Source organism: Chironomus tepperi, unplaced genomic scaffold (genome assembly GCF_022539635.2).
Source record: "Chironomus tepperi strain 1889 unplaced genomic scaffold, CSIRO-AGI_Ctep_v1 contig_260, whole genome shotgun sequence".
Classification (NCBI taxonomy): Eukaryota; Metazoa; Arthropoda; class Insecta; order Diptera; family Chironomidae; genus Chironomus; species Chironomus tepperi.
Genome location: NW_027226382.1, coordinates 169,153 through 196,342, shown reverse-complemented (window position 1 = coordinate 196,342; position 27,190 = coordinate 169,153). Strand labels below are relative to the sequence as shown.

General features: G+C 32.0%; 1 protein-coding gene across 1 annotated transcript in view; it reads right to left on the bottom strand.

Annotated features, from left to right (window-relative positions):
* The window catches only part of Stacl (SH3 and cysteine-rich domain-containing protein), a 173,764-nt gene that overhangs the window by 129,869 nt on the left and 16,705 nt on the right, over nt 1-27,190 (bottom strand). The window contains 3 exon segments of the mRNA XM_070641878.1: nt 498-665; nt 12,711-14,008; nt 15,373-15,654. Coding sequence (XP_070497979.1) covers nt 498-665; nt 12,711-13,629 — 1,087 coding nt within the window. The 5' untranslated portion in view covers nt 13,630-14,008; nt 15,373-15,654.

Here is a 27,190-nt window from a genome sequence, read left to right as displayed (position 1 = left end):
CAACAAGCACATTAACTGAATCAAATAATTTTCATCTCACGAATACTTTTTCCTACAATACTTTAGATATATTTACTTTGTAATTTGTACACATGTTTTGAATGTAGAAAAGAAATAAATAAAGGTCAATGCTTAATGCAGTGGTGGACAACCTGTGTGATGCGGCACACTACTGTCCCATCGAAAAATTTGTAAATGTCATAAATGCCGTATGCGGTTTTGATTGACGCTTATCACCAAAATGAGCCACAAATAGTAAAAAGTTGTCCACCACTGGCTCAATGTCTACGACGTGATGGCAATTAGCCGACTATTTTTTGTATTTAAGTACGAAATTTACGTGACAAATTTTTTTTAACAAATTCACGAAATTTTTGCTATTTTATTTCCTATTTACAAATTCAATGTCTTGATATTCAGCATATCTACTTGATCTTATTGTATCGCAGCTATTTTCCTTACGTCAGAGCACCCATAAATTAAAGATTATTACTCACCAGTTTTGACTAATTTAAATGAGACACTATTTTGAGTTTTAAGATGTTCATTCAAGCTTGGATGTACCAAGTCTCTTAGTACACCCCCACTTGATGATGCCATTTTACTGGCGGAGCTTGGACTAAATCCTCGCCACGCAAATACTCGATTTTTTGTCTTCGTTGGCTCTGTAATAAAGAAGAAAAATTGGAATAAGTAAAATTAGAAAACTCTGTGGATTACAATGTCAGAAGTGAAAGGTCAAAATACCTTCATATGTAAGTATAGAAGAAAATAAATTATAATTTGATTAGTGCATAATTTATGAATAAAGCACACAAAAAATAGAAACAAAGGAAAATCGATTAGCTAAAATAAAAACAAGCAAGCAATAGAAAGTTCCAAATTAAATATTTAGTTCTTCAATTTTATTTCAGTTGGTAGAGACAGTGAAGCATTTGGTATAGGTAATTGGCATAGGGCTGCCAGTGATAGAACCAGTTTTAGACGCCAACTGAGAGAAGCTAGGATCACATATGATCTGTTCGGCCAGCAAAGTAAGTAATTAAGTATTTTAATTATGATTGAGGTGAATTTGGCTCTTGATTGACCTTTATAGCTATTTATTTAAGACTACAACTCATTACCTTACACAAAATGAATTATCACACCTTTCCCACCCTTTTTTGTTGCATATCCAGTAAAAGTCAAACGAAATAAGTTAAGGATCCTTTTATAAGTTGCTTAACATATCATAGTGGAGCAGGATGCGATTATTCGACCATATGTCTACTAATAAATTTGACATTTGTGGAACTATCCATGATATATCAAGTTAATATCTTGAAATACAGTCGACAAATCGCATTCTATTTCAATCGGGATTGCTGATAAAGTTAGGATTTCTTGAATTCTCAGTTTCGATGAATTTACGAGAATGAGACCAAGACTACAATGGAATTCTTCGAAATCTAGGTTGCGACAAATCTTGAGACCGAGACTGGGTCTTGGCATCGAGAACTTTTAGATGCAGTTTTTATCCAAAATGTACTCATGATCATGAGTAAACAAGAACATACTCATTGAAATGAGTATAATCCTCTCATTGTTTGCTAGAGTAAGCTTTTCCTTCTGAAAAAAGCCTTAAAAGGATCAATGACTTTTGACGTTTAATATTCCAAGACTAGTCACTAAATTATATGAAATAGATTTCCTATCGACATTTAATCAAACTCAAAATATCCTAGTAGATTACTAAATCAAAACATCAGACGTAAATCGACATAAATGACAACACAAATATAAAAAGGAATTCATAAACGTCAAAGCGACAACATGTAACATTGGAAATTCGACTGCATTTTAATTTTCCATTTCATGAATGTGAAATTTATGCAATCAGCGGAATAAAAATTATGATTTATTGATGATGTTGCAATATTTTTATTTCCAATTTATTTGAAAATTAAATTTGTGGGTTCTTTCATGAAATATCAACAAGATTTTGAGGCAGAATGATGTTGACATGTTTATAAATTTGAAGGATATATAGCTGAATTTGAACATTCCGATCTGTACATGAATGAAAATGTTCTCGCAATTATAATGCCGAACCCTTCAATAAATTATGAGTCAGTGAAATAAAGGCACAAAATTGACTCGATTGCATCGATTTTGAATTAAGAAATTTCACATACTCATTGGACTGTAATTGCAGATATATTTTATTTATACATTTTGATATGCGAAAATAATAATATTTTTATTGGACGTACGCCAGATGAACAATACATGCAGAGGAAGGAGAGACCGAGAAAAAAAAGAAGTCATTATTGAGCTATTTTTCAATCAATACTCTTTCCTCTTTTAGATTCCGATACTTGAACTTTCTTATTTCTTTTCAGCCTCATGCTTATTGGAGCACATGTGGTTAATTCTCATTCAATGATTTTGATGATCTCAATTTAGAGCATTTGTTGAGCTTAAAATTTTCAAACATAAACATTCAATTTTATTTTCTTTTTACCGTGAGATTTTGTGCAGAAGTTATTTAAACTTTTCTGCTCGTTATTACTTTACTTCCTCTTTTTCATTACTTTTTTGTGGAGATTAGAATTTGAAATTGTACGTTAAATTGTTAGGAGACTTCAGGCACAGTTTATACTGAAAAGTTTTATAACACTCAATAAAATGAGTGATCTAAAATAATAATATTGTGTTAAAAATATTATAAGCGATGCTACATATCCTTTGTATTGATGACTTTAATGCAGGGGTGTAGCTAGAAATGATTCAAGGGGTTCCTGGAGGTTGAATTTAATCGCCAAAATTTTCACGAAAAACTCAAGCAAATTAAACAGTTTACTCCAAAAAGGGAGGAGATATGACCCCCAAAGCCCCACCTGACTACACCCCTGCTAGGATGTCTCAATATAAACTTATATAAATATAACATTTATTCATGCATGATTCATCCTTAACGTGCCAACATCGTCATATTTTTCATAAAAATAATATTTATATAATTCAACCTAATTAAAAATTTACAGGATCAACATTAACCGTTAGCATATACACAAAAGAATGTGAAATAATTCTGTTTACTCCTTTTACGCCCTACTATTCCATTTTGTGTATGGAAATTCACAAAAAGAATGAAAATCAATTGTTTCAAAATTCATTGAATTTCTATGCTAAAAATTGAATGACTTTGCTTTTTGCATGCACTAAGGTTATTCATACTTTGAAGAATCATCTTTACAAAGAAATAACATTTTCAAATTTTCTTTGCAATGCTTTTAGTGCCAAAAGGTAAAAAATAAAGTTCTTTCTTTTACAGCTATTTCTTTGTTATGAAAATTCAATTTAAAATCTCGTTCATCATAAGTTCAAGAAGCTCAAAGAGAAATGCCCGATCAGCAAAATGTATTCTCTAGGGTAATGCTATGTTGGTGTGCTGACGGCAAGTCTTAAAGTTGCAGTTTTTCGTTTTTTGCTGCTTTGAGTGATTTTTCATGAATAGATAAAAATGAGTAAAGTTCAAAGAACAAATCTTCAAGTAAGGCTCAAGTTTTTACATGAATTAATATGCAAATCTTAGATTGAATCAGGGATGTACTTGAGCATGTAGGCAATCAAATGCTATCCTGAGTGAGACAATGTGGCGAACCGCATTTTTGCCATAAAAATGAGTCGGAATAAGGGAAACTTAGAGTCTTACCGTCGATAACGGTGAAGGTACAGTGCTTTAGCAAACACGCTATGCTATTCGGCTATTATATCCAGAGCTTAAAGTTGACTCAGATTTTGTATGGAAAAGTCCGATTTAGTCGACTCGATAACATATAACTCAGACCTTCCATCCTCCCTTAAACCACTCCTGGATGCAATCTAGTTAATGCTCTGATTAAAAACTCTTCAATTTGTAAATTAGCATGAATTTTATAAAATTTACATCATAAGCTGATAAGTAAGCTGATCTTATAATCATGAGTACTATTATGAATAAATATTTCAACCTACTTGAAAAGTCTTCCACAAAAGCATAAAGATTGAAAGATGCAAATTAAAATCGATATTCAAGAATTGCTTAATCTGAGGATTTTTAAATTGTGTCAAAAGTTCTTTAAGTTGAATGAAAATTGTCTAGACAATCAAGAAACAAATGACTATATTCAATCCTTACTTAATAAGTCTTGAAATAACTTTATTGTGACCTAATTGACATAAGTAAGTAATGTCTTTATTTATTGATCATAGTTTATCATTTGAGTATCATTATGACAAGCTGATTGCTCTTCACACTTCAATGGAAATCCCACAACTCAATCATTCATGCTGCATTATGATGATTAAAAAAGTTTTTTCTTTATTTCTATTTCCATTCATGGTTTGTTGCTTCTTATTATTATGCTGTATATGTGATTGTTGTTGCTACAGTAAGAAACAAAAGCACTTTGGTTATTTATTTCCGTTTGAATTGGAACAAAAGAAGAAACAATCAAATAAAATTTTCATATCAGTCACAAGAGGAAATGAAAAAGGAAGCAATAGACATAAGCGTGTCATGAAGGCTGTTTTCCTCATCAATGAAAATCGTGGATATTGAAATGGAATCAATTTCATGAAAATTGAATTTGAACAAAATTGTGTCGTGAAAACAGTTTTATTAAGCATATCAGTAGCGTAGAAATGGGAGGATCGATGGACATAAAATTGTGGATTGAAAATTCAAATTGGTCTTGCACGACAAATACTCTTGCTACAGAGACGTTGTCCCTAAGGTGAAGTCAATCTCGAAATACGCCTGAGTCTAGCTCCACCACTGACAAAACCATTGAAATGTTTAAAGCTATGAGCTGTCAATTAAAACTAAATATTTTCAATTGGAATTTTTTCAATCAATGTTTTCAAACTGGCTTCATTCTGGTTTGACTTTTTAATTAAAATTATTTGGAAATTTGGTATAGACATGCTCTAAATAAGTACATATTTTGGTATGTTGCACAAAATAGTATTCAATATTTAATTTTACTGTTTTACCGAGCTTTTAGGGACACTCAATATGTTATCAGTCAATATAAAATGATAAAATTTCATATCAGATGCTAAATTAATGTCATTGACTGCTGTTTTGATTTGTTAAGTAAATAGTAATCGGTCAATTTTAGTAGAGTAAGTTATCCTTGGTTATGGATTGTCCACTTCAGATTTTTGCAAATATTTTGGGTAATTGACCTCAACAGACAAAGAGATGCCACTACGGTACCTTGAAAAGTTCTGCTTAAAGCGAGTGCCGGCATGTCTATGTCATGATGTCGGATTATTCGAAATTGAGGATATTCCATTTTAGTGAAATTGGCCGAATACAATTTATTCTGAGAAAATCAATCAATTGTCAAAATGCCTGTTCGAGTAGTATTACTTCATTATCAAATGTGTTAACCGCAATACCTTGAAAATGGAAGATTAAATATTTGGGAAATACAAAATTTAATTAAATCATGCTCTGGATTCCTGATTAATTGGTTTTTTGGCTTTGAATTTGAAGTTTTCATCTAGCAACTCAGTATCAGTTTGAGCAGTTTATTGAAAAATCACGCCACTAAGTCATTCCTTTATGATATCCATCATGTAAAGAAAAGAAAGGATGAACCCATATTTGGTAATGAATATTTTATTACTGTTCTTATCCTTGCAAGTTCAACCAAATTGTATTGAACTATGAACAGAACTCTGAACTTAATAATTCAATTAAACATCCAGATAGTTTGCTTCAAAAGTTGAACATTCCATAAGCACCGACATCATTTTTTCTCTAATTAATGTACACCTTTCTATTGAGACTTTTTGAATTGATAGTTGATTGAGTTTTATTTGATTTATTTCTGATGGAAAGAGTTTCAAAGTTTCTAAAATCGGAACTATATTGAATTATGGTGTCACAGCCAAGCTAAAAATGTAGCATTCAGCTATAGAACCAAACTCAAATGAAAAGTTCTTGAAATATGTATGCACTGTGTCTATTTTTATGGAAAACGGAATTCCAAATTTTTTATGACTTTTCATTTCAATGGAAATGATAGTTTTGAATGTTGTACCCAATAAACGAATTTCCTGGACATACTCATAATTAATTTTGATCTATTTATAGCAGCTATTGCCTATAGCCAAATTTCATATCGAAAATTTAAAGCCATATGTCCAATTAAATCTACAAGCCTAGAGATGTTCAAAATGTTTTGCGTATTTAATTAAATCAAAGCAGGATAGCACGTGCAATCAAATCAAATTGGAACTGCTCATTTAATAAACAGATATGTTTGGAAGCTAACACATTTCATTTTGATAGACTGATGCCTGCATCTGATTTAAAACTTTTTCAAAGTCATTCATTATTAGCATTAAAATTTAATTTTTTTGTATATTAAGTTAAAACAATAATTTAATGAATTCAAGGTTTTCATAACAAAACTCTTAATTTTTGACATGTGTATTTAAATACATGATTTATATTCTTCTTTAAATCCTATTATTATCATTAAAAGCGTGACTTTATGTAAATAAACTGACTGAATAAAACATCTTGCGATGTAAACAACAGAAAAAAATATCTTTTTTGAATTTTGGGACAGAGTTGGGTCTACGTGGATGCTACTAATATTCTGCATAATGCTCCCAAGTGGAACATGCTGCGATTAGTCAACCTTATGTCTATTTAAAAACTTTCTATTAATGGAACATGCAAGTATCGTGACAAGATTATTAATAGGCATATAGTCGACTGATCGCAGCCTGTTCCAATATGGACGAGATCCTTAACAGTGGTACAGCATGAAACCATACTCACTGTCTGTTAAAAACATTGCTGTCAATTTTAACCCACGAAACACTACGCAAAAATAGCCAAAACATTGAAGAAAGCTCACAAATTTTCCAACCCTGACTTATAACAACTGGCAATTCCTAAATGTCTAAAATAAGCGATTTATATTCGTAGCTATTTTCTTTTGTTTTATTTATTTTTCCTCTTTTTAACATCTTCATTAATTCAAACAAGATGAGCGTGAATTACAATATGATACATAATTTTCAAGAAATGAATGTGCGTAACGTGTGTAGACATGTAAAATGTATGAGAATCTACAAAAATAAATTTCAAATATTATACTGCATAAGAGAGGCTGCTTCGGCCTTTAGAAAATGTGTAAATTCAGAAATTATTCAGAACATAATATTAGAATAATGGCACTGATGTTGATGATAATGACGGATTATAATGGGATTTTTAGTTATGCATAAACAAAAGTTATACCCGAGTGGCACAATGAGGAACTCATTTTCTTACTTCTTCCATTTAATTCCTTCCCACATTTCAATTTATTGCCATAAAAAAAAGCTTCAAAATTGAATTTTATCTCATTTCATTTTACTGTTTTTTGTGTCTGAAAAAGTTTTATTTCCTCAAGCAGAACAAAGTGGTAAAAAAGTTAAAAAAAAGTTTCAATTCGATATATGTGACACATTAAATTGGAAACGAAGGTATGAGTTTCAAGGATGTTGAGAATTTTTGTGATTAAATTGAAATGTTTTGAGTCTTTTGAAGCATCATAATTATTATTTTCTAGGAATTTTGCGATATTGAGTTGATGAGAAAAGGTTCGGTTTAAATCCGGTACAATGCCTCATAATGAGCAAAGAGCATGCTTTCAAGAGCTTGCTCTACTTTAATATATTATGTATTTCTATGTCCTATTCTATTTAATATTAGTGAACTCTGCTCTTAACAGCATGCTATTTGCCCTCTAAGGATGCCAGAGTCACGCCATGTTAGTGCCGGATTTTGGATCGATTGACTGACTCATCAGTCGACCAAATCCACTTCTTATTAACGAAATCTGATAGCAAATTTCTTCTGCTGTATTTTTTCATCATAAAATGAGACAAGCTAAAAGCTTGCTATGTGTATGTGCTTTATCTCCATCAATATTCAACAGAATCATTATTACCGCCCATCAAGAACAACTTAATGGTCATGAATATTATTTGAGAGGCTTCTATAATAGCCTCATTGAGTATTATCTTGAACAAAAAAAATGATAATTTGATTGATATCGGTACACTTCATTGTGGGTGGTATTTACATTTCATCTTTGCTTGAGGCTTTTCATTATTAGCGTTGGCAGATGCTGTACAAAGACTATATTTTGAAGCAATTGTGTATTGATTGAAGTTTTGTCCAGAGCTCAATGTCGACATCACTGGATTCAATCGAAAAATCAATTAAAATTTGGATGGATTCTTTTTTCTGCTGACACTTGTGAAGTATAACATTTAATATAAATTTCAATCGGTTCTTAGCGAATTTTGACTAGTTCAATTTGGCTTGGATGTCTGTATTTTAGAAGTCATGGATCCAATTGATCTGTATGACCAGCGATTTAAGTAAATTGCCTGCTTTTGCCTATCTTGGCTACCCTAGACATGCTAGTCATTTAACATTAAAATGCGCTTTCTTCATTAAAAATTCAATAAAATTTTCCAAACTTTTTCGTTCAAAAATCATCAATAAGGTTTGGTGCTGAAATTTTCTTCTTCATATCGTCTTCAATTCCACTTAAAATGTCTTAAAGTATATCATCGTGAATTACATCTCACTACCTTTCATCCTACTTACAAACACTACCTCTACCTACAGAAATATAAATCCTCATTCAGAAGAATCATGTCTCAAAAGAAGAATCTTTTCATTCCTTTTGTATTGGACTATAATAAAAGAGAGGAAATATTTTTGATTACAAAGAATTCACATGGGAATTCACGTTCTTGTGCCTTTTTTTTCCTTTTTCTTTTTATTCAGTACTTTTGATTCATCATTTTACAGCATCTTAAAGACATCATATCGTATTATGTCATAAATCTTCATTTATTTATTTTTGAAATGACGAAAATGGAACAAAAAGTAAGAATGGGTTTTGAGCACAAAAGCATGTAAATCATTTGATTCAATAAAGGTGGATGTGATGACGAAAATTGAGTCATTAAGAAGTTAATTTTAGATGAGCCTTTAAGCTGAAAACTGATTTAAATTGAAATTGTGATTGAAATCACAAGTTTCAGCAGAAAAAAATGGATGCAAATTTTAATTGGTTCATAATGAACTGTGGCAACCTAAATTTGGTTCCGACATTTGTTCATTCTAATTAATGCATCTTAACAGCACAAATCGGTTAATCGATCAAAAATCTGACCACAGGACGACATGTTTCTGACTCAAATGAAGCAGCATATCAAAGTCACGTCGGTTTCATGCCGTGCTTGGGATTGATCAACTGACTTGTGCTGTTCGAAGCAATATTTAATCACAAAATTCTTGAATGCGGTTCTTTGAGATTAATCAGAAATAAATGAATACATTTTCCAACTCCGATCAGCACTAATTAATAATGGCAGCCAATTGGCTTTTAATATTTCGTCCAATTAGCAATCTTTATGTTGACTGCCATAAAAACTGCCCATTGGATGCCATATGGCCGTTATTCATCTGCCATTAGAAACTTGTCCCGATCGGATAAAAAACACAAACCATTCCTAGTAATCGCATCTACATTATTCCTTTCATCTCTATGTAATCACAAGAAAACCATCCAGAATGATGAAATTTTAAGCCATAAGGAACGTTTAAAAATAAACATTTCCATGTCAGTAAGCAAAAAGAAGAAAATGCGCATCAAAAAAAAGGAAACATTTTTAGTGGTGAGAGGAAATTCTCTTTAGGTCGTCATCATATGCCCAGCAGACTACAATGAACAGGATAAAAATGAAAAGACAGGAAAGAATTCTTTTAAAAGTTGGATGTAGTCAATTCCTATTTTAAAGAATAGATAGAAAGCATTTTATGGAGTTGGAAGTAAATTTAGAGCATTTTTGTTGGCAATAGTCTAAATATGTCAAGCAATTATCTCTGCCACATCATCTATGAGCTAATTAGAAGTAAATGAAGCATAAAAGGAAAACAAATCCATCGAGTATAAATGTCTCATGTCTTATTTTTATATCATCGCATGATATCACATTTATTAAGAATCAAAACTCACAATTGATAAATTTTTGTTATAAATACATCCACGTACGCATGTTTATCGTCTTCCGCTTCATTGATGCGAGAACATTTCATGAATATGACAAATATAATAATCAAAATCGTAACTCAAATGTAAAGAAAATGGCACAAAAAGGTAAAACATAAATATTGAATTTTATATTTTCGCAAAGCTTCCAAAAAAAGGTTCATGACTGCATATTGAAAAAGGATTGAACATGATGAAATTTGTTTTGTTGACACAAGAGTGGGATTTTTTTCACTTAGAGCTTGATGAAATTCCTCAGCGCAAAATATTCGTGGTAAATTTTAATTGCGAACTGTTGTTTTATGTTCTACTTTTAATTGACGCCGAGGAATTTTTATATGAAAAACATGAGATTGTGTTTACGTACTGCTGATAAGGTTGAACGCAAAAATGTTAAAGATTGAATAATCTTTAGATAAACATTTATGGTCGTGGTTGGTTGTTTAAAATTTAAATATTTAACTTTTCCGGACTTTAACTTGTTGTGTACATTTTACATTACTCTAGCGGTGCATTCTGGATTTAGAACAGGACGACGCATTTAGGAAGTCATTTAGCACTTCTCCAAGTGGTAGAATGCGCAGCTTTTGATCTCAATGATGTTCTGAATAGCTAAAGGCATTTCAAAGAGCTTTAGCAAATCCTAAAAAGCTTTGTCACAAATCCTTCTTCATTTGCCACGAGCTAAATGCCACGGATCAAGCAGATCTAGATGACTTCATTCACTATAAAAAGTTGAAATGTTTATTTTAAAAACAAATTTTTTTGCTTCGTCACTTTTTATTTAATCAAAAAGTAAAGCTCATTAAAAAATCGACATGTATGAAAATCTATTTGACCTTTCAGCATTTTCAACGTATTCACCTTTTTTCAGTTGAAAATTGTAGACAGCAGAAATTACTCGAGGGTATAATCTGTCTGCACACTAATTAATCTTTTGCATCCCTCGTATATGCTGATGTTATTGAAATATTTTTGCGCTCTATTTGAACTTTTCAAAGTCATCACTGAATTTTTTATCTATGCAGTCAGAGCATATCCATTGAATAATTAGCACTATTCACTTTAATCTGCTTTAAAATCATGAAACATTTCCCATATATGCACGAATACAAAAGGGTTTTCTAATCAAGGAATAGAGAATGAAAAATTCAATATCAATTCAATGGAGACTGTGCTGAATGGCCGTTGATGGAAACTTGAACGTGCTCTATTTGTTGTAGCTTTTATTCGCCTCGGAGACTGTTCGAACTTTTTGTATACAAAACTTATTTGTTGTTAAAACTATTTTTAAGGTTTACTTGAAAAGTATTATTTACTAGAGTGTGATCCCGTCAAGAGTTGGAGAGACTTTCGATCTGATTCGGTGGCTGCACAAACGACACTACTGCGGCAACTGAAGCTGTACCGGGATATGTATTTCTAAGAATAGATTAAAAGCGTATGCAAAATTCTCATGTATAGAGTGGCGTATGTGAGTGGACTGCAACATGGCATAGAACAGTAATGCGATAATATCAATCACATCCGGTGCAAACAGAGAATTTTTATTTGTTTGGTGATGTGATCAACAAATGATTAAGATGGACAGCCTTTTGTTGGAACCTAAGTTCAAATTTCGAACATAGATTCAGTAAATAAGTGATCCCATCAAGCATGACGGGCAGAAATTCATACAACCCTGAGCAGACAAAGAGTATGCTCAAGTATATGCTCATTTTCTGGAAGGGATCTCATTATGAGAAATGACAAAGGATGTCAGAGTGTAGTCCAAAATGACAACCAGCATGACAAATGCTCATGATTATATTCATAATTCATGCAGCAAGAATTCTTTGATATTTTACCATTGAAGCTTGTTTTTTGAGTAGTCCCCTCATGCATAAAGTTAAATGTAACCTTTTCATGCTAGAAAGCTCTCAGAAGTTAATAAATAAACCATCAAATATAACATCGTGGTTTAAAATTTGTAAATTAACGAATCTTCTTAAACAAGACTTTTGCATTTAAAGCTCAGACTCATCACGAATATGAATTGTTTTTGCTCGAAACTCTGCTCAGAACATTTCATTCATAAATCATAAAAATTTCATTGTTGAAAATAAGATGAAAATCGCTAAAAAAATACTCAAATTCAGAACTTTTACAGCTACAACCCGAGCGACACAACTGAAAAAGGCTCTGCCATGGAGCTTTTAAGACACCGCTTAACCTCTTTTAGTAACACAATATGAATAGGCATCCATATGGATGTTAAGCGTTGATGGAGCCTTCTTTATTTAAGTCGCTCGGGAGGAGCTTTTGCCAAGCTATTCCTATTGTTAGTATTCACAGCAGATAACATCAAAAGCACACAAAAAACAACTTTCATTAACAATATTAGTACGAATTTCCAATAATATGAAAAAATGCACTTACAATTCTAATCTAAAAATTTCATCTCAACCATGAAAGCGAAAGACAAACTTTATTTCTGTTCACAAACAATATTCAACTGCAGAGTCGATTATTTTAAGGTTTTCAAACGAGTCAAATTCAAAAATTAAGTAAAAACTTCACACAGCACTCTCAAAAAAGAAAACTCATTCTCGGGGCACCTGTCACCTTTCACGGAGATATCAGCCGATGATCGATAAATTTCGTTGCTTTTTGGTCTCTTGTTTCCGTTACTACCGCCGCTAGTTGTTGATGACGATTGTTTTGATGTTACGGATTTAGGCGATGAGGGAAATCCTACGGAGCTTTCACGGTACGCAGCGGATGGTGGTAATGATGAGTAGGAGGGAGGGGTAAGGGGTGTTACTGGCGTGGACACAAATGATGACGGTGTATCGATAGTGGTCGAGAGTGAATTCGGTGTTAATGGAAGGGATGAATTGTCAAAATTTAACCGTTCTTTACGTTCGAGTGAATAAACCGGTTCACCCGCGTCAAAAAACGCGTCAAAGTTCTTTTGACGTAAATTATCGCGCGTAAATGTCGGATTTGATACACGTATATTAAGGTCTTCCCTCACGCGTGTCGGTATTGCTTCAAGCTGCTCATTGGACGATGATGCTTTGCCCAATTTGCCAAGCGATATTCTTGAAATTTTTGATTTCAGTTTGCCTTTCTTTTTAGCACCGTTACCGTCAATATCTTTAACACTTAAATTATTTATACTACTATTATTGTTACTATACAAATCTCCTGTCCTATATGTATTCTCGTCTACAACACTTGATCGTGATTTATTCATAAAGTCGTCAGCAAATGATACACTTGGACTTTGATCGCGTGGCTTATTGGTACGTACGCTATGATTTGGTATAGCGAGAGTGTCTTTATTATTATCAAGGTTGGTATTTATGTGGTTGTAATTAGATGTTGAAATGGTCGTGGATGAAGGCCTAATGCCTGCGGATATTGGGACAATTGGTTCCCGCAAATGATCCAGAGTTGGTCTTGAGTTTTTAAAACGTGGGTTTTGTGCGATACCGTATGACAATAGAATTACTTCATCGGCTGGAAATATCACGTACATTCCTTTCCACCATCATGCATCTCGACATTGGACATTGCCAACAGTCGTCGTTTATGTCTTTTAGCTTCTTTTTATTACACTTCTTTTATTTTCGATCGATTTTTTGGAACTTTTTGCAACTTTTTGGAACCGAAAAATTTTAATTTTTTATGGATTGATATTTAAGCGTAAAATTAAATGAATTTCACTTCTATTACACTTCCACTATTTACATCAACAACATAAATCAATTTTCTTCTCCTTAAAAGCTTTTATATCTTTTCCTTTATAATTTAATTATATTTGAAAATCAATTAAGAATGACGAACAGCTTTTTACTTATAGTTTTATAGATATTATATTTTGTCTTTTATAATTTTGATACTTTCTACATACACATCTATAATGATAACAAATATATTACATTGAGGAGGTACCATGCATTATTAATTCAATTTTAACATCACTTTAGGAATTTAACATTTTATAAATATTTAAAATGCTTTAATTTTTGAATCATTTTTAATTTGGGAGTTTCAGCTTTAATTATAAGTTGTAAACTGTTCTAATGCTAACCTATAATTTAAATTCTAACCCGAACGACACATGGCTGCCTATATTTTCCAATCAAACGTACTCGACTTCTCTTTGTTTAAATAATAGCGTTCAATCTCGAGTGGCATAAATAAAGATGGTTCCGCCAAGGAACTTTTAAGGCTCCGCTAAATCTCTTTTATTGCTCGGGTTAACACCAAATGGAATTATTCTCATTTGGCGTCCATATGGCTGCCAAAAATAAGCGGTTTCCATTTGATGTTGAGAAAAGAGGTTTGACAGAGCTTTAGATGCTCAGTGGAGCAGCCTCCTTTATTCGTGTTGCTCGGGAATAACAGAGGACCCTCCCTCATTTGTGTCGCTCGGGTAATGAAATCGACCATAGAATTATACCTTACAAAAGTTACAATTTGTATATAAAAGTCGACTCCTTTGAAAAAATCATTAATTACTAATCATGAATATTTCAGCCATCAAAACCTGTCGATAATAATTTTTTGTACAGACATCCCACTTCTATCTGTCAAGAAAAATATCAAGTGGCAATAAATCATTATTTAAATTAAAAAGTGTTTATTTTCGAAACCCTCTAATAATTTTTAATTTAATGATGTATCAAAATTTGTGTGGGAAATCTGATAGCTTTTTTACAGCTTAATATTTAATAACCTAAATTTTTTTCTAATTTGAGTCTGGTTCCGCATGAACATTTTATTGAATGAAGTTAATTAATAGTAAGTTATTAATTAATGAATAAGTATCTGAGCAGTTTTAATCTGGGATATCTGCTATGGGAGTAAAAATTTCAGCTTTTCTAGGATCTCATCTAAACGTTCTAAGCGTTTCTGTCCCAAAAACTTTAGAAAAATAAGGATTTCTTTTCCAAAATAAGAAGAGGAGATGGAGTTTTCATCCAAGACGTTCCTGAGGCTAGAAGGTTAAAAATTCGTTTCCTTGGAAACTGTGCTACAAGGGAGAAGAGAAGGAGATGGATCAAAAAGTTGTCAGGTCAGCAGAATTATCATTTATTTTTATCAAAAATTAACCAGGAAGCCACAAAAGGTCGTAAATATTTTTATTAAAAAAATTATCCAGCTGTTTATACTAAAATGCAATGATTCTCCACCCCAATATTTTAAATGATTCAAAAATTTATCAACATTTATGTTTAAAAGCTACACTAAAAGGCTACATCGAGCTGATACGAACAGTAATAAATTGATACATGTTTATAAACATACTCTACACTTCACTACTTCTTTTAACTTCTTCGTATTATTTTAAAGAATTTTTATAACTTTTTACATTCCACGTGCCCTCATGGATTGAATTTATTTTCATTCCTGCACAATATTGAGGGCTGAAAATTTTCATTCAATACGCGAACTTGCATGTATAATAATAATATGATACACATCTACACCCAGCAGTATATTTATATTCACGAAAAAAAGAGCGAGCAGTTGGGTGTAAAAGTAATAAAATTATTGACTAAATGAAAAAAAAAAAAAGAGAAAAAAAGAAGAAAAAAAATCATAAAAATTTTTGAAAGATGATTGCGGTAAACTTTAAGATTGATGGAAGTTATGCCAGATTTTTTTAGATGAAATTAAATATGTTTTTGAAGATCTTAGACTTGAAATTTTTATTGAAAAAAAATACCGAACGACAATAACCACTGTGTAATATAATCAAGATGTTCTGGTTATTAAATGTAATTATGACGTCCAAAATGTTGCTACACAACAGCTGCTAAGTCATATCAACGATCGTACAAGATACTGTATGGCGTCATTGTGGGTGCAGCATCAGATTGGCATCTTGATGGTCATCGTCGCTCGGGCAATAATTAAACTTAAGTTCTTCCTTAAAAATCTGACAAAAACCTTCCCAAAAAATCAAATAAAATTCATAAATCTATAAAGAATGGAAACGAGACGACCAAAGTTAAAATGAGCAAATAATTCATTACAATATGGCAGTAATGGTGCAATCGTATTATGAATATTGATGAATGTTAAAGCAAAAGCAATTTTTTATGAATGAATGTTAAAGATGGTGCAGAATAAAATTTATGTAGGTCAATTGACTGCGTTAGATGTGATAGATATCAATGATACTTGAGTCGACTGATACCCTGGATGCGAAGGAATATGGAATGAAGAGCGTTCTGAGTTATATTTTTATAAATGTGTTTCTGCAATTCCTTGAAGGATTTTTGAGTTGGCAAGACTTTGGGTGTTCGGACTTCAAAATGGCAAAAAGGTGCCTCCATTAGACTCCGAACAATTAGAACAGAATCATCCTAAAAAGAGCTCGAAGTCGACTTAAACTGACTCGACTTCATATAAAATTCAAGTCGACTTCAAGTTCTGTTCCCAACTCTGCTCTAAAATTCAAAAATAGGTCATAAAGTTCAGTCTAATTACTGAGAAACAAATGAAATATTAGAGCTCCCAAAAGCTCCCCTCTGACTTCACCCCTGCTTGCTTTCACCCTAGCTCACCTACTCACAAATGAACTTAATGCGCCATAATTTATTACTAATTTTTTTCACGTTCATTTTTACGCTTTTAGTGAATGAATGAAAGGAAGACTTTATGACTGAAATATGAAGTAAAAATTTTCTCATCCCTGAAATTACATTCTCATCTTTCACCCTCGCATCAACATGAATCTTCATTACTTTAAATTAACTCGTGCGCATCACATGAAAAAATAATAAAAATAAGTTGCGGATGTAGCACAGGAGGAACTTTTTTTTATATTTTTGTTTAAACAGAAGAAGACGAAAACAATGAAAATATAATTACTAATTAATTGAGTGTATCAGAGAACATGCTCACACTTCATTAAGCATCCATTCATAATTTTAGATGATGTATGTATCTATATAACTCAATATCGCATTTCTATTAGCAATCTATATAATATCCTGGCACAGCATCGCTTGCAGCTTTTTCTGTTTCAATGAAGAAAGTTTTAAACAAGCACAAATACTGCGGAATCATGTATTCTATGCAGAAGTAGCAAGAACGTGCTTCTAACTCAGTGGTGGGTTACCTTTAATTTTTCAGGGCACACTTTGGTGGTAAGCTTCTATTGAAACCGCAAACGGCAGATGGCTCTTGGTATTTACAAAAATATTGAGTGCAGCCCATAGGTTGAGCCACACTGCTTTAGCTTGTTAGAAGTTTTACACAAATTCTGACCCAGAACTAGGAATTTCTTCTTTAGTATTAGAAGCAAGGCACATCCAGGAGATGTTTTTGAAGTCAATACGCTTCTTTGTTAAGACTTTTCGAGAAAAAAGTTTAAAGATGTTCTGCTTAAAAATATTTCTGGATACGACCTTGGCTAGACGTCATAAATTAATCACCCTTCAAACATTATCGTAAAACATTCATTTCAAAAGTATATTAGCAGCTCATTAAATTCAAACATTCATCACTGAATCTTCTATCTGCTCCGGAAAATCCATACTGTCAGTAACAAATGAATGTGCTTTATTATTGGGAGTGGATTACTTTTTGAGAAATATGCTCGAATGGAAGGAACAAAAATGTTGTAAATATTAGTTAAGCTAAGTATACCATAAAGTTCACACAGTTTATTGTGATAGTCATATTGCCACAATGACAATATTATCCTTCTCATGAGAATAAGATGATGGAAAAAGCACATGCTGTATCTTTCTTATACTTTGCCTATGGTAAGGATTTGTGATCAATCTTCTAAATGTTAGACTTTATGGGGTCATAGACCCCGTAGGGTATTTATATGACCTTGACTTTTGACTTCGAGATTAGTTACCAGGATATCTCAATCAGGACTTTAGAATCCATTTTTAACAGCTAACAGTAACAGACAATGATCATACTAAATTGGCTCGTGAGTATACTCAATCAATTTAATTGAGCATGCTCTATTTTGTAAGCATACTGATGCTCCTTGTCTACAAAAATGCGCTGTATTGTGGAGCTCATTGTTTGCCAAACTTTATTGTGCGATTGCACACCTTGGTGCTAGGCCACAATGTTCATGATGTTTATGACATTCTAGAAATATTGCGCGACACACAGTTTACGTAATACTGATCTAGCCTTTGAATTTTTTAAAAAATTGTCCTCCCTACCGTCTATATTGCGTCAGAATCCATTGCTCATTAAATTCGATATTAAGTTTCATTAGGCAGGAAAATTCTAAATAATAAGCATTTTTATCTCAATTATTGCCAATTTACGTCTTCCATGCTCTTTGAATTATGAGGTTTTAGGGAGCATCGTAAATAAGGAAGGTATTTTGCTTCAAATTACTGTAGAAAAGATATTTGCTACAGGTTCAAGATGTTGGCATGTCACGGCTAAATTTTGAGCTAAAATATTCTATTTTTGTACCTCACAACTGTTCGTAATTTTATTTCCTTTTCTACTCAGCCATGAACTTGAATGTTTACACATCGCACAAATATAATACGTAATTGTTAATGATTGTTGATACTAATAGCCGTAATTTGAATATTCTTGGTGTATATTCATTTAAGAATTGAATAATCAATCAGCACGAGGAGATTTTCATAATTTAAGATGGAAATTTCATTCAGACTCATGACTGATTTATTAATAATGAGGAAGTAAAACGTTTTAATGAGTTGTTATTTTTGTATATATTCATCCTCAAAAAATTGTTCCTTAATTAAGGTGAAATTTCGATAGAATATTCAAAAAAATTAATTTGAAATTCAAAACTTCTGTGACTATCTAAAAATATCAAGAAGACATGAAAAATCGCTTAGAATGTTGATAAATGAAATTGATGGAAATATCTAAATATATAATTTCTTACGAATTGATGAGCTTTCTTAGCTCCATTTTCCATTCATCCATAAATAGCAAAAATTTGTGACGCAAGTAATGCGTTTTCATTTACTTTCTTTTTTATAGACTTAAAATCCTCATAAGAATATTTCTGTTTTGTTCATTTTACTAAGTGCCATGTTGCCAATTCAAATTTGTCACAAAATGTCAATAAAGAGAAATTTTCATTTATGAATAAAATTCAATTTTATTGTTGGATATTTCATCTTCTTTAAATATTTTCTTGGGTATTATTGTAGAACAACACTGACTTTAGAGCAGTGATGGGAAACTTTATTGAGCTTCGACACTCTTTAGGCCAAGGAAACTAATTTAAAAATTTAGTCAAGAACCGCAAAGCTGCATTTTAGATGCGTAAATCTGCAATTTTGGACTGTACCTTATAGTTCGTCCTAGACTGCAGATCCAAAATTTTGAATATACCTTACAAATTTGTTATATGGCTTAAGTTTCACTTCACATCCTATATTATTCACAACACAGCAGTGTACCGCGGCAAGCAGGTTACCCACCACAATTGTAGAAAGAAAATAATCTTTAAAAAGATGTTCAGGAATGACAGTAAGAATCAGAAAAACATTTGCAAATCATTTAATTTAATGACCAAGTTATATAGGTATTTATAGATTTAGATATCAAATACACATGTAAACTGAACAGCTTCTCGACGAAAACTTGTGTGATGAAGATTAATGTTGTTTATATCAATAGTAAATATGAGGAATAAATACAACTTTTATAGATTTTCGTGTTTTTCATTAGAATAATTTTACGACATAATTTTGAAATTTAATACGCTTTTAGGATATTAAAATTATGATGTAGTGGTCTTTCAATGCTGATTAAATTACGCAGAATATTTTATTACTCTTTTTTTAAATAGGCTGATGTCAAATCTCCTCTCCCGAACAACACATTGATATGACTACTGGCACCTTATATTTGGCCCAGCGTTAAGCCTTCAATTAATTGTTGTACCATTAGAGCTTGACTTGCAAGCTCTGCACATTTCAAAGATTTTGTCATGGAAGAATGTACCCTGCAATGTACCTACCCTTACAGTTCCCGAACGACACAAATGAAAAAAGCTCCATCACTTAGCTTCTAAGGCTATTACTCTAAATAATAGCTTCTAAGACTATTATTTAGAGTTTCGACTGTTTTTGGTTTGCCTGTTTCTATCAAAATGTCCAAATTGACACTCACAGGTGTAAATAATTAATTCCTTTGAAATTCCAATCTCTATAATTTACGGACACATTCAGAAATTGTATACAATAGTGACAACAACCAATATTAAATACTCTTATCAGGAAATCAATTGAAATTGAATTGCAGTTTAAATATTGAGAACAAATAAGATCATTATTCCTGTGAAATCAATAGCATTAATATTTTATAACTCTCATAAATATTTGCTTCGTTTATTTCTGAAGCAGGTTTTGAAGAATAAACGCAAAATTGGCGGTAACATTGCCACAAATCTTTTGAAATTATAATGCTGTGAGATTTTGATTGATTGATTTTTATCAATTATTGACATCTACTTTAACAGAAAAATATCAATAAGGGGGCTGTTCAGTTATTACGACGCACAAAATTTTTTTGAGCATGTTCTATCATATCGATTGAGCATGTTGATTTAGGTGCGTACTCTCGCTGTCTATTATGCTATGCCTGGGTCGTAGCAGAAAACTTTTTTCCCTTGTTCATGCGGGTGAGTTGGATGTTTATCACGAAAAAATCTTATCCCCAAAGAAAATTGACCCGACCCCCTCATCCCTCCTTCTGAATACGCCTTTGGTTTATTTTGTTACAAATTCCCCTCTAAAAAGTGAACGTAATAAGTGAACGACCCCTCAAAAATCCAATTTGTATTATTGATTCCTTTTTGATATGAAAATCATTTGTGGGATTTTCTTTATGAATTATTAAGTATCTTCTTAAAATTGTAGTGATTCGAGGATTTTCAAAGCTCAATATCAATTTTTCAATAGAATTATTTATTTGTGTCCTTGATATTTTGATTCTTAAAAAATAAGAAGAAATTTGACTTAGATGGCTTTAAATTTGAACAGGCTAGATATCTTGGTTGTCAGTTTTCATTAGGGGACGTTTGGCAATTATGTAACGCTAACAATAGAGCATTAAGACTCTAATCCCCGTATTGTAGCGCTTGTTAGCAAAATCATGAATCCAAATTTGACTTCCATAACAAAATCCAAAGCCACTTCCTATACTTTCAAACATAAGACGTAACTTCCGTACATTCCCTAATGCTAAAGTTTCAAAAACTTCCTCTACATTTAATTAAGGTGAAAACAAACTTCGTCTAAACTCTTGAGTATAATCCAAATATTTACAAAACTTAGCGAAGTTCTCTACCTTAGACTAAACAAAAATTTAATTCAGTAAGCCATTCCTATTGTAATACAAAGTGAACTAACATAAATCAATGCTAAATCTTTGAAAACTTTAGTTAAAAAATTGTTTACAAGTAAATAAAAATTTCAAAATCTAATTTCCTCATTCATCATCTCGTTTTTTATGGAAATTTAAATAAATTTTTCTTTTTGTGTAAATAAACTTTTCCATTTTCCAAAAATAAACAGCATAATGCGGAGAAAGATTAAACAAAACATCAAAAAGAGGCAAAGAGTCGTTTACGAATGACGATAGTTTGAAATAGAATTTGTAGCAACTTTGTAAAGAATTAATAAACGAAAATTGTATGGCTATTCAATCAGCTCAAAGTCACAGCTAACTTTTAATTAGTGGTGGGCAATCTGTGCGCTGAGACATACTGATGTGCTGTGAATAATCTCTGATGTGACGCAAAATTAATTAAACTCAAAAGCTGTATAACAAATTTGTAAGGTTCGTTCAAAGTTGCAGGCATGCAGTATTGGAGGAACTTTAAGGTACAGCCTATAGCTGTAGGCATGTGCATCTAAAATGCAGGAAATAAAGGGAGACCCAAGAAATAGAGGGCTCTTGTGTCGTGACGTGACGTGTTTCACTGCTCTAAATCCTTGAAAGGACAAAACCATATTTCGGTCGAGGCTAACTACCAATATATCCCGCGAAAAATTGAAGGTTTCGCACCACTTACTCTAAATGATGAATGTCATTAGAGTGACCAATCCAAAAATAAGTTCGACATTTATAAATATGATTTAATAGGAACATAATTTGTTTCACAGATTAGCAGTAAATCCTTCGGATTTCAATTTACACATTGAGTGTCAATAATTTTCAACTAATCGCGAAAAATCCATTTCAATCATCATTCAGGTGGTCATGTTGTGTCAAAAACGCTCTCAATCATTTCGCATGTGTTCAAAAATAATCATGAGAAAAAAAAATTTCCCTCTTTACATAAATGATGAGGAACTAAAAATAGCATTTCTTTTCACAGTCATGAGATAATAATAAAAGAAACAAAAAAATCAAGTTCAATAAAGCGTGAAATGAAAACTCACAGCGGGTCACCATGAAACGGTTGACTGAGACTGATTCTCACCGGAAGGAACAGATACTCATTATGTGCTCGAAATTCAATCTTTAAGTTTAAGTTAAAAATGTTTCTGACTGATTTGCCACACATTTTCCAACTCATTAGAATACATCAGGAAGAAGAAGGTTATATCATAAGAAAAGAGCACGTGAATGTGCTGAGTGATGTTTTCAAGTGAAGAAGAAAATCATAAAAAAATATAAATGGAAGCTTCTACCTTAAAACATTTCCTTTTTTTTTGCTCATATTATCATGAGCACATTTCTTTAGAGATTATTGGATGATGCTGCATATATTCTCATGTAAATGATTTTAAAAGCTATTAAGTAATTTTTTTTTACTCATCTCATTGTTGATGCAAATGATGCATATAAGAAGGTACATAGAACTTTTATAAAGCGAAAAACATTATTATAATGTGAATGAAGAAACTTCATAAATTTGCATGCTTGCTAATTCCTTTTTTTTCTCTTTTTATAATCCTCGAGATATGCAAATTTCTTCTTATAAAGTTTGATGGATTTCAATCAGTTTTAATCCGTATTCTGAACTGGATGTAAGATTATCTAGTTTATTACTCGAAAGGCAAGAGGCGGAGAAATCCACCGAGACACTGTCCTCAGGAAATCTGTCCTTGATATTGCCTCATGAAAGAATCAAATCAGACCTCGAATCAGATTTCTGGATTTTCTACGTCATATGTTTTTGGGTCATTAGATGAGTTTGTTCAAAGTTCTTTACCCTAAATATGATACGGACTCTAGAGTGGAAATTAGGGTAAGACAACGATAATTATTCCTCAATTTAGAAGGGATAAAAGTGGAGGTTTGTAAGTTCGAATCTAGAGTTCCTAACCTTATAGTTGTATTCTCTAGTTTATAACAGAGATCTTATAAACGGGATCAAGATCAATATATACCAAAATTACAACCTCAATACTTATACAGAATAGAAAATAAAATATCCCGAAACTGTCTCAATCTCGATCCAGTCCCAACCTCAAAAATGTGTCCAATTTGAAGCACCAGGAACCCATAACCATAAACATCCATTCGCTCAATAAATTTTCATGCATTCCACACTTATTTTTGCATGACATGAGCTTTTCTTCATTTTTCATTTCAATTATTACATGATGAAAATGCTCATATCGTCATGTATGTACATTGATGACCTTATGTTTCACATTAGATGCATCATCATGCACTCATTTTTTATATTGATTCATGTCATAAAATGGATTCATTTATCCATGAATGACATTGTAAATATGAACGAGATGTTCCAATTGAAATTGTTCATCTATTCAGTTTATATGTTTAGCTTAGTTTGCAATTTGATGGATGACAAGTGAAATTGAAAAGTGCACGAATATGAGCAATGAGAGCTATAGCGGAGCGCTGCTTATGTTTGAGAGTGTACATCACTTGAGCACGTTTGTGGGACAGACCATTAGATATAAATTCATTCATTTGAGGTACTTAGCAGTAACGTTACTATTTGAAATGTTTGTCAAAACTTGTCACTCCTAGACTCTCCCGAGCTGCAAAATGAAGAAGGTCACAGTGCCTTTAAGGCTCCGCTAAAGCTCTTTTTTCAACGTCGAATGGATGTTACCTCTATATGACATCCATATGACTTCAATTGTGGCAAAGCTTTGAAAGCTCCTTAGTGGAGCATTCTTCATTTGTGTCAGTCTCGGGTCTAGACTCTAGAGTCTATTCAAAAAAGTTAGCGGCATACTTGACAAAACAAAAACAAAGAGATAACTTTTGAATCCTCTCAACAACAGGACTCAACAATAAATCAATTTTTTGAAAAACGTGTGTGCCTTAAGTATGTGAAAAATTCATGATGTCTAGTAAATGCTTTATTTGTACACACATATGTATACAATTAATATTCCATGAGCTATTGATTTTTTTACTCAAAAAAATATTTTTGCTCTCTTCTTTTTCCACGTTATTGCCTCACTTTTCCGTTGTTTTTCATGTTACAAATTTCACATTTCCTTTTTTTATGCTCTTTCTTACCGCTTGGGGAAGAAGTATTAAATTTAGCGCAAAACAATTCGACATGCTTTACATAGAATATAAAATGAAAAAAACAGACATGCAACGAAGTTCGTGAATTTGAATTATGTTTATGGCATTAATGCCTGTTTCTTTGGTTTAATCATGAAATATTGAAGAAATGTAAATGAAAAGAGCTAACTAAATTGATGTCCCATAACTTATTAAGTTTGTCATCGATCATTCTTAGTCTGCATCTATTTTAATGAAGAATGCCAGAGCGACACAAATGAAGAAGGCTCCGCCACAGAGATTTTAATGCTCCGCTAAGCCTCCTTTATTAATTCCAAATAGAAGCCACTTCCATCTAGCATCCAATTTGCTAATTTGTGACAATTTGCTAAACCAAGCCCACATTGAAGATCCAAAAAGTTGCTAACTTATTTCTTTTGTGTACGATATTTCACACAAACTACGTGATTTCCGTAAACACGGTAAACAACATTATGGAAAGTATCTGAAATATGCAAGGAAAATAATCTTTCAACCTCCCACATTTTAATTAACAGTGGCATTTTATGCATCATAAGAAAATTATTAAGCATAAGAGGAAGATAAATACTTGAACAGGATAATAAAGCATATACAGCCGTGAGATAAAATCCACAAAAAAAAATGTTCTTGGAATAACCGCCATTCATAAAAAAAGTTAGGCTTTGAATCAACAAAAACAACAACAACAACAACGACGTTGACGACATGGAGTATTTTCTTGTGCTTAAGATTAAGGGAAATGAGCTTTTAAATTTATTATGTCTTTTTGTCTAAAGACAAACTGATCAAAAGCGCACAATGGATTCAGTTGTGCACCCCTACGTCGCCGTGTTAATGACAAGACTCAATGCTACCCTGATAGTACCTTGATGGCTGATTTTGACTTACATCTTCAACAGTAAATTCAATCTGCCGTAACATGCCGTTTGGGAGATTCATTTCAATCTCAAGTGTCCAAATGTATTCAGCAGGGCAACCTTATGTCTCAATGTTGATGACACAACATCAAAATGACATGGAGCTGCTCTGTCAAAAACATTATGGTTATTTCTGACCTCATCGTCAATTGATGACATCAAACATTCGAGATTTGGCACATTTTTGTTGCTATTTCAGTAAATTTTACAACTTTAGGTCTGTTCTTTATGCGTTTCAATGAACAGGTTCAAAGACTTTACTTCCATGATTTATGCATCTTTAACAGCCAAGAAAAAAAGTCGAGAAAATGGATTTAAATAATTTATAAAGTGAATAATTCATATTACTTTAAAATTCCTCCTATGCTCTTTTCGTTCCTTTATGTCTTATTTTTTCTAAGTTGGCTCATCTTATTTACAACGATACACAAAATCCAGCAATGTCACATGTATAGTAAGTTGTAAAAAAATATATTCTCAAATGTGAAAAGAGATTGGATTTGCTTTTAACTTTTTGTATGTTTTTCTTGTTTTGCTGTAAATGTGTTGTCAAAAAACTTATACGAGCTCATAATTTACACTGAAAGCAAAATTATGTTCTTCATGTATATGACTCGTAATTTAATTTACTTTAATATTACCTTCGTCAAATGTTTATGCGAGAAAATGATTTTAAAATATTGTGATGAAAACTAAATGGAACTGAATTCGATTTTTAAACCGTCTGTTTTAGTAGACTTTTATTGAACTTGATATTTCATGCTGCATAAAAAACAACTGAAGCTATCCAATATGATAAAAATTTATAAAATGTCCAATCCCGTTCAATCCTCTTAAAATAAAATACATTTATTATTCCCGAGTGGACAAAAATACGTTATAACTAGCTCACGACAAGTTAATGTCCAGTTGATGACTAGTTCTATTGTCTACTCAGTGTTTTTACTTAAAATTATTTTAAAAATCTATCTCAAATTTACTTAAGGGAAATGAATGAAATTAATATTCAATCAGACGAGCAGATCATATGTAGCTGTTCCAAATCGATGGAATATTCCAGGGAAATCCAAATTTATAAATATTCATTTACTGGCACTATCATATTTTGTTATCTAATACAGATAGTTTTCTAATAACTACCCGATCTACACAAATTATTCATGACTATCAAGTGACTGCCATATCGCGCTTAAATGACAATTTTCATGTTAACTTCCATAAAAATTGCCACTTGGATCACATATGGTCACCACATGGCAACCTTCAAAAACGTGTGCTGATCGGGTTAATATCGATTTTGAGTTGAAAACATACACCAAATGAAAAGTTATATATTTTCTTATTTTTGCTATGGTAAGCTTCGACCCAATTTTTTTTAACAAAACCTTTGTTGTGGTTTGAGCAATGTAAAATTGGTTCTCTTAATGAAGTCTTCAAACAGAATCATTTAAAAGACTTGAAACCATTTTATGGTAAGCTTAATGACATTTAAAAGTGGACAAAAAACTGTTAGACGTAGTCATTAAATTACCTTTAAGTGGTTAAACTGTGTTTTTGTCTATCCAGGATTTATATTTTTTACAGCTACTGTAAAATTTAAATGATAAATTTGTATGTTTAGGTTACATACAGGCGTTTAAACAGAGACTT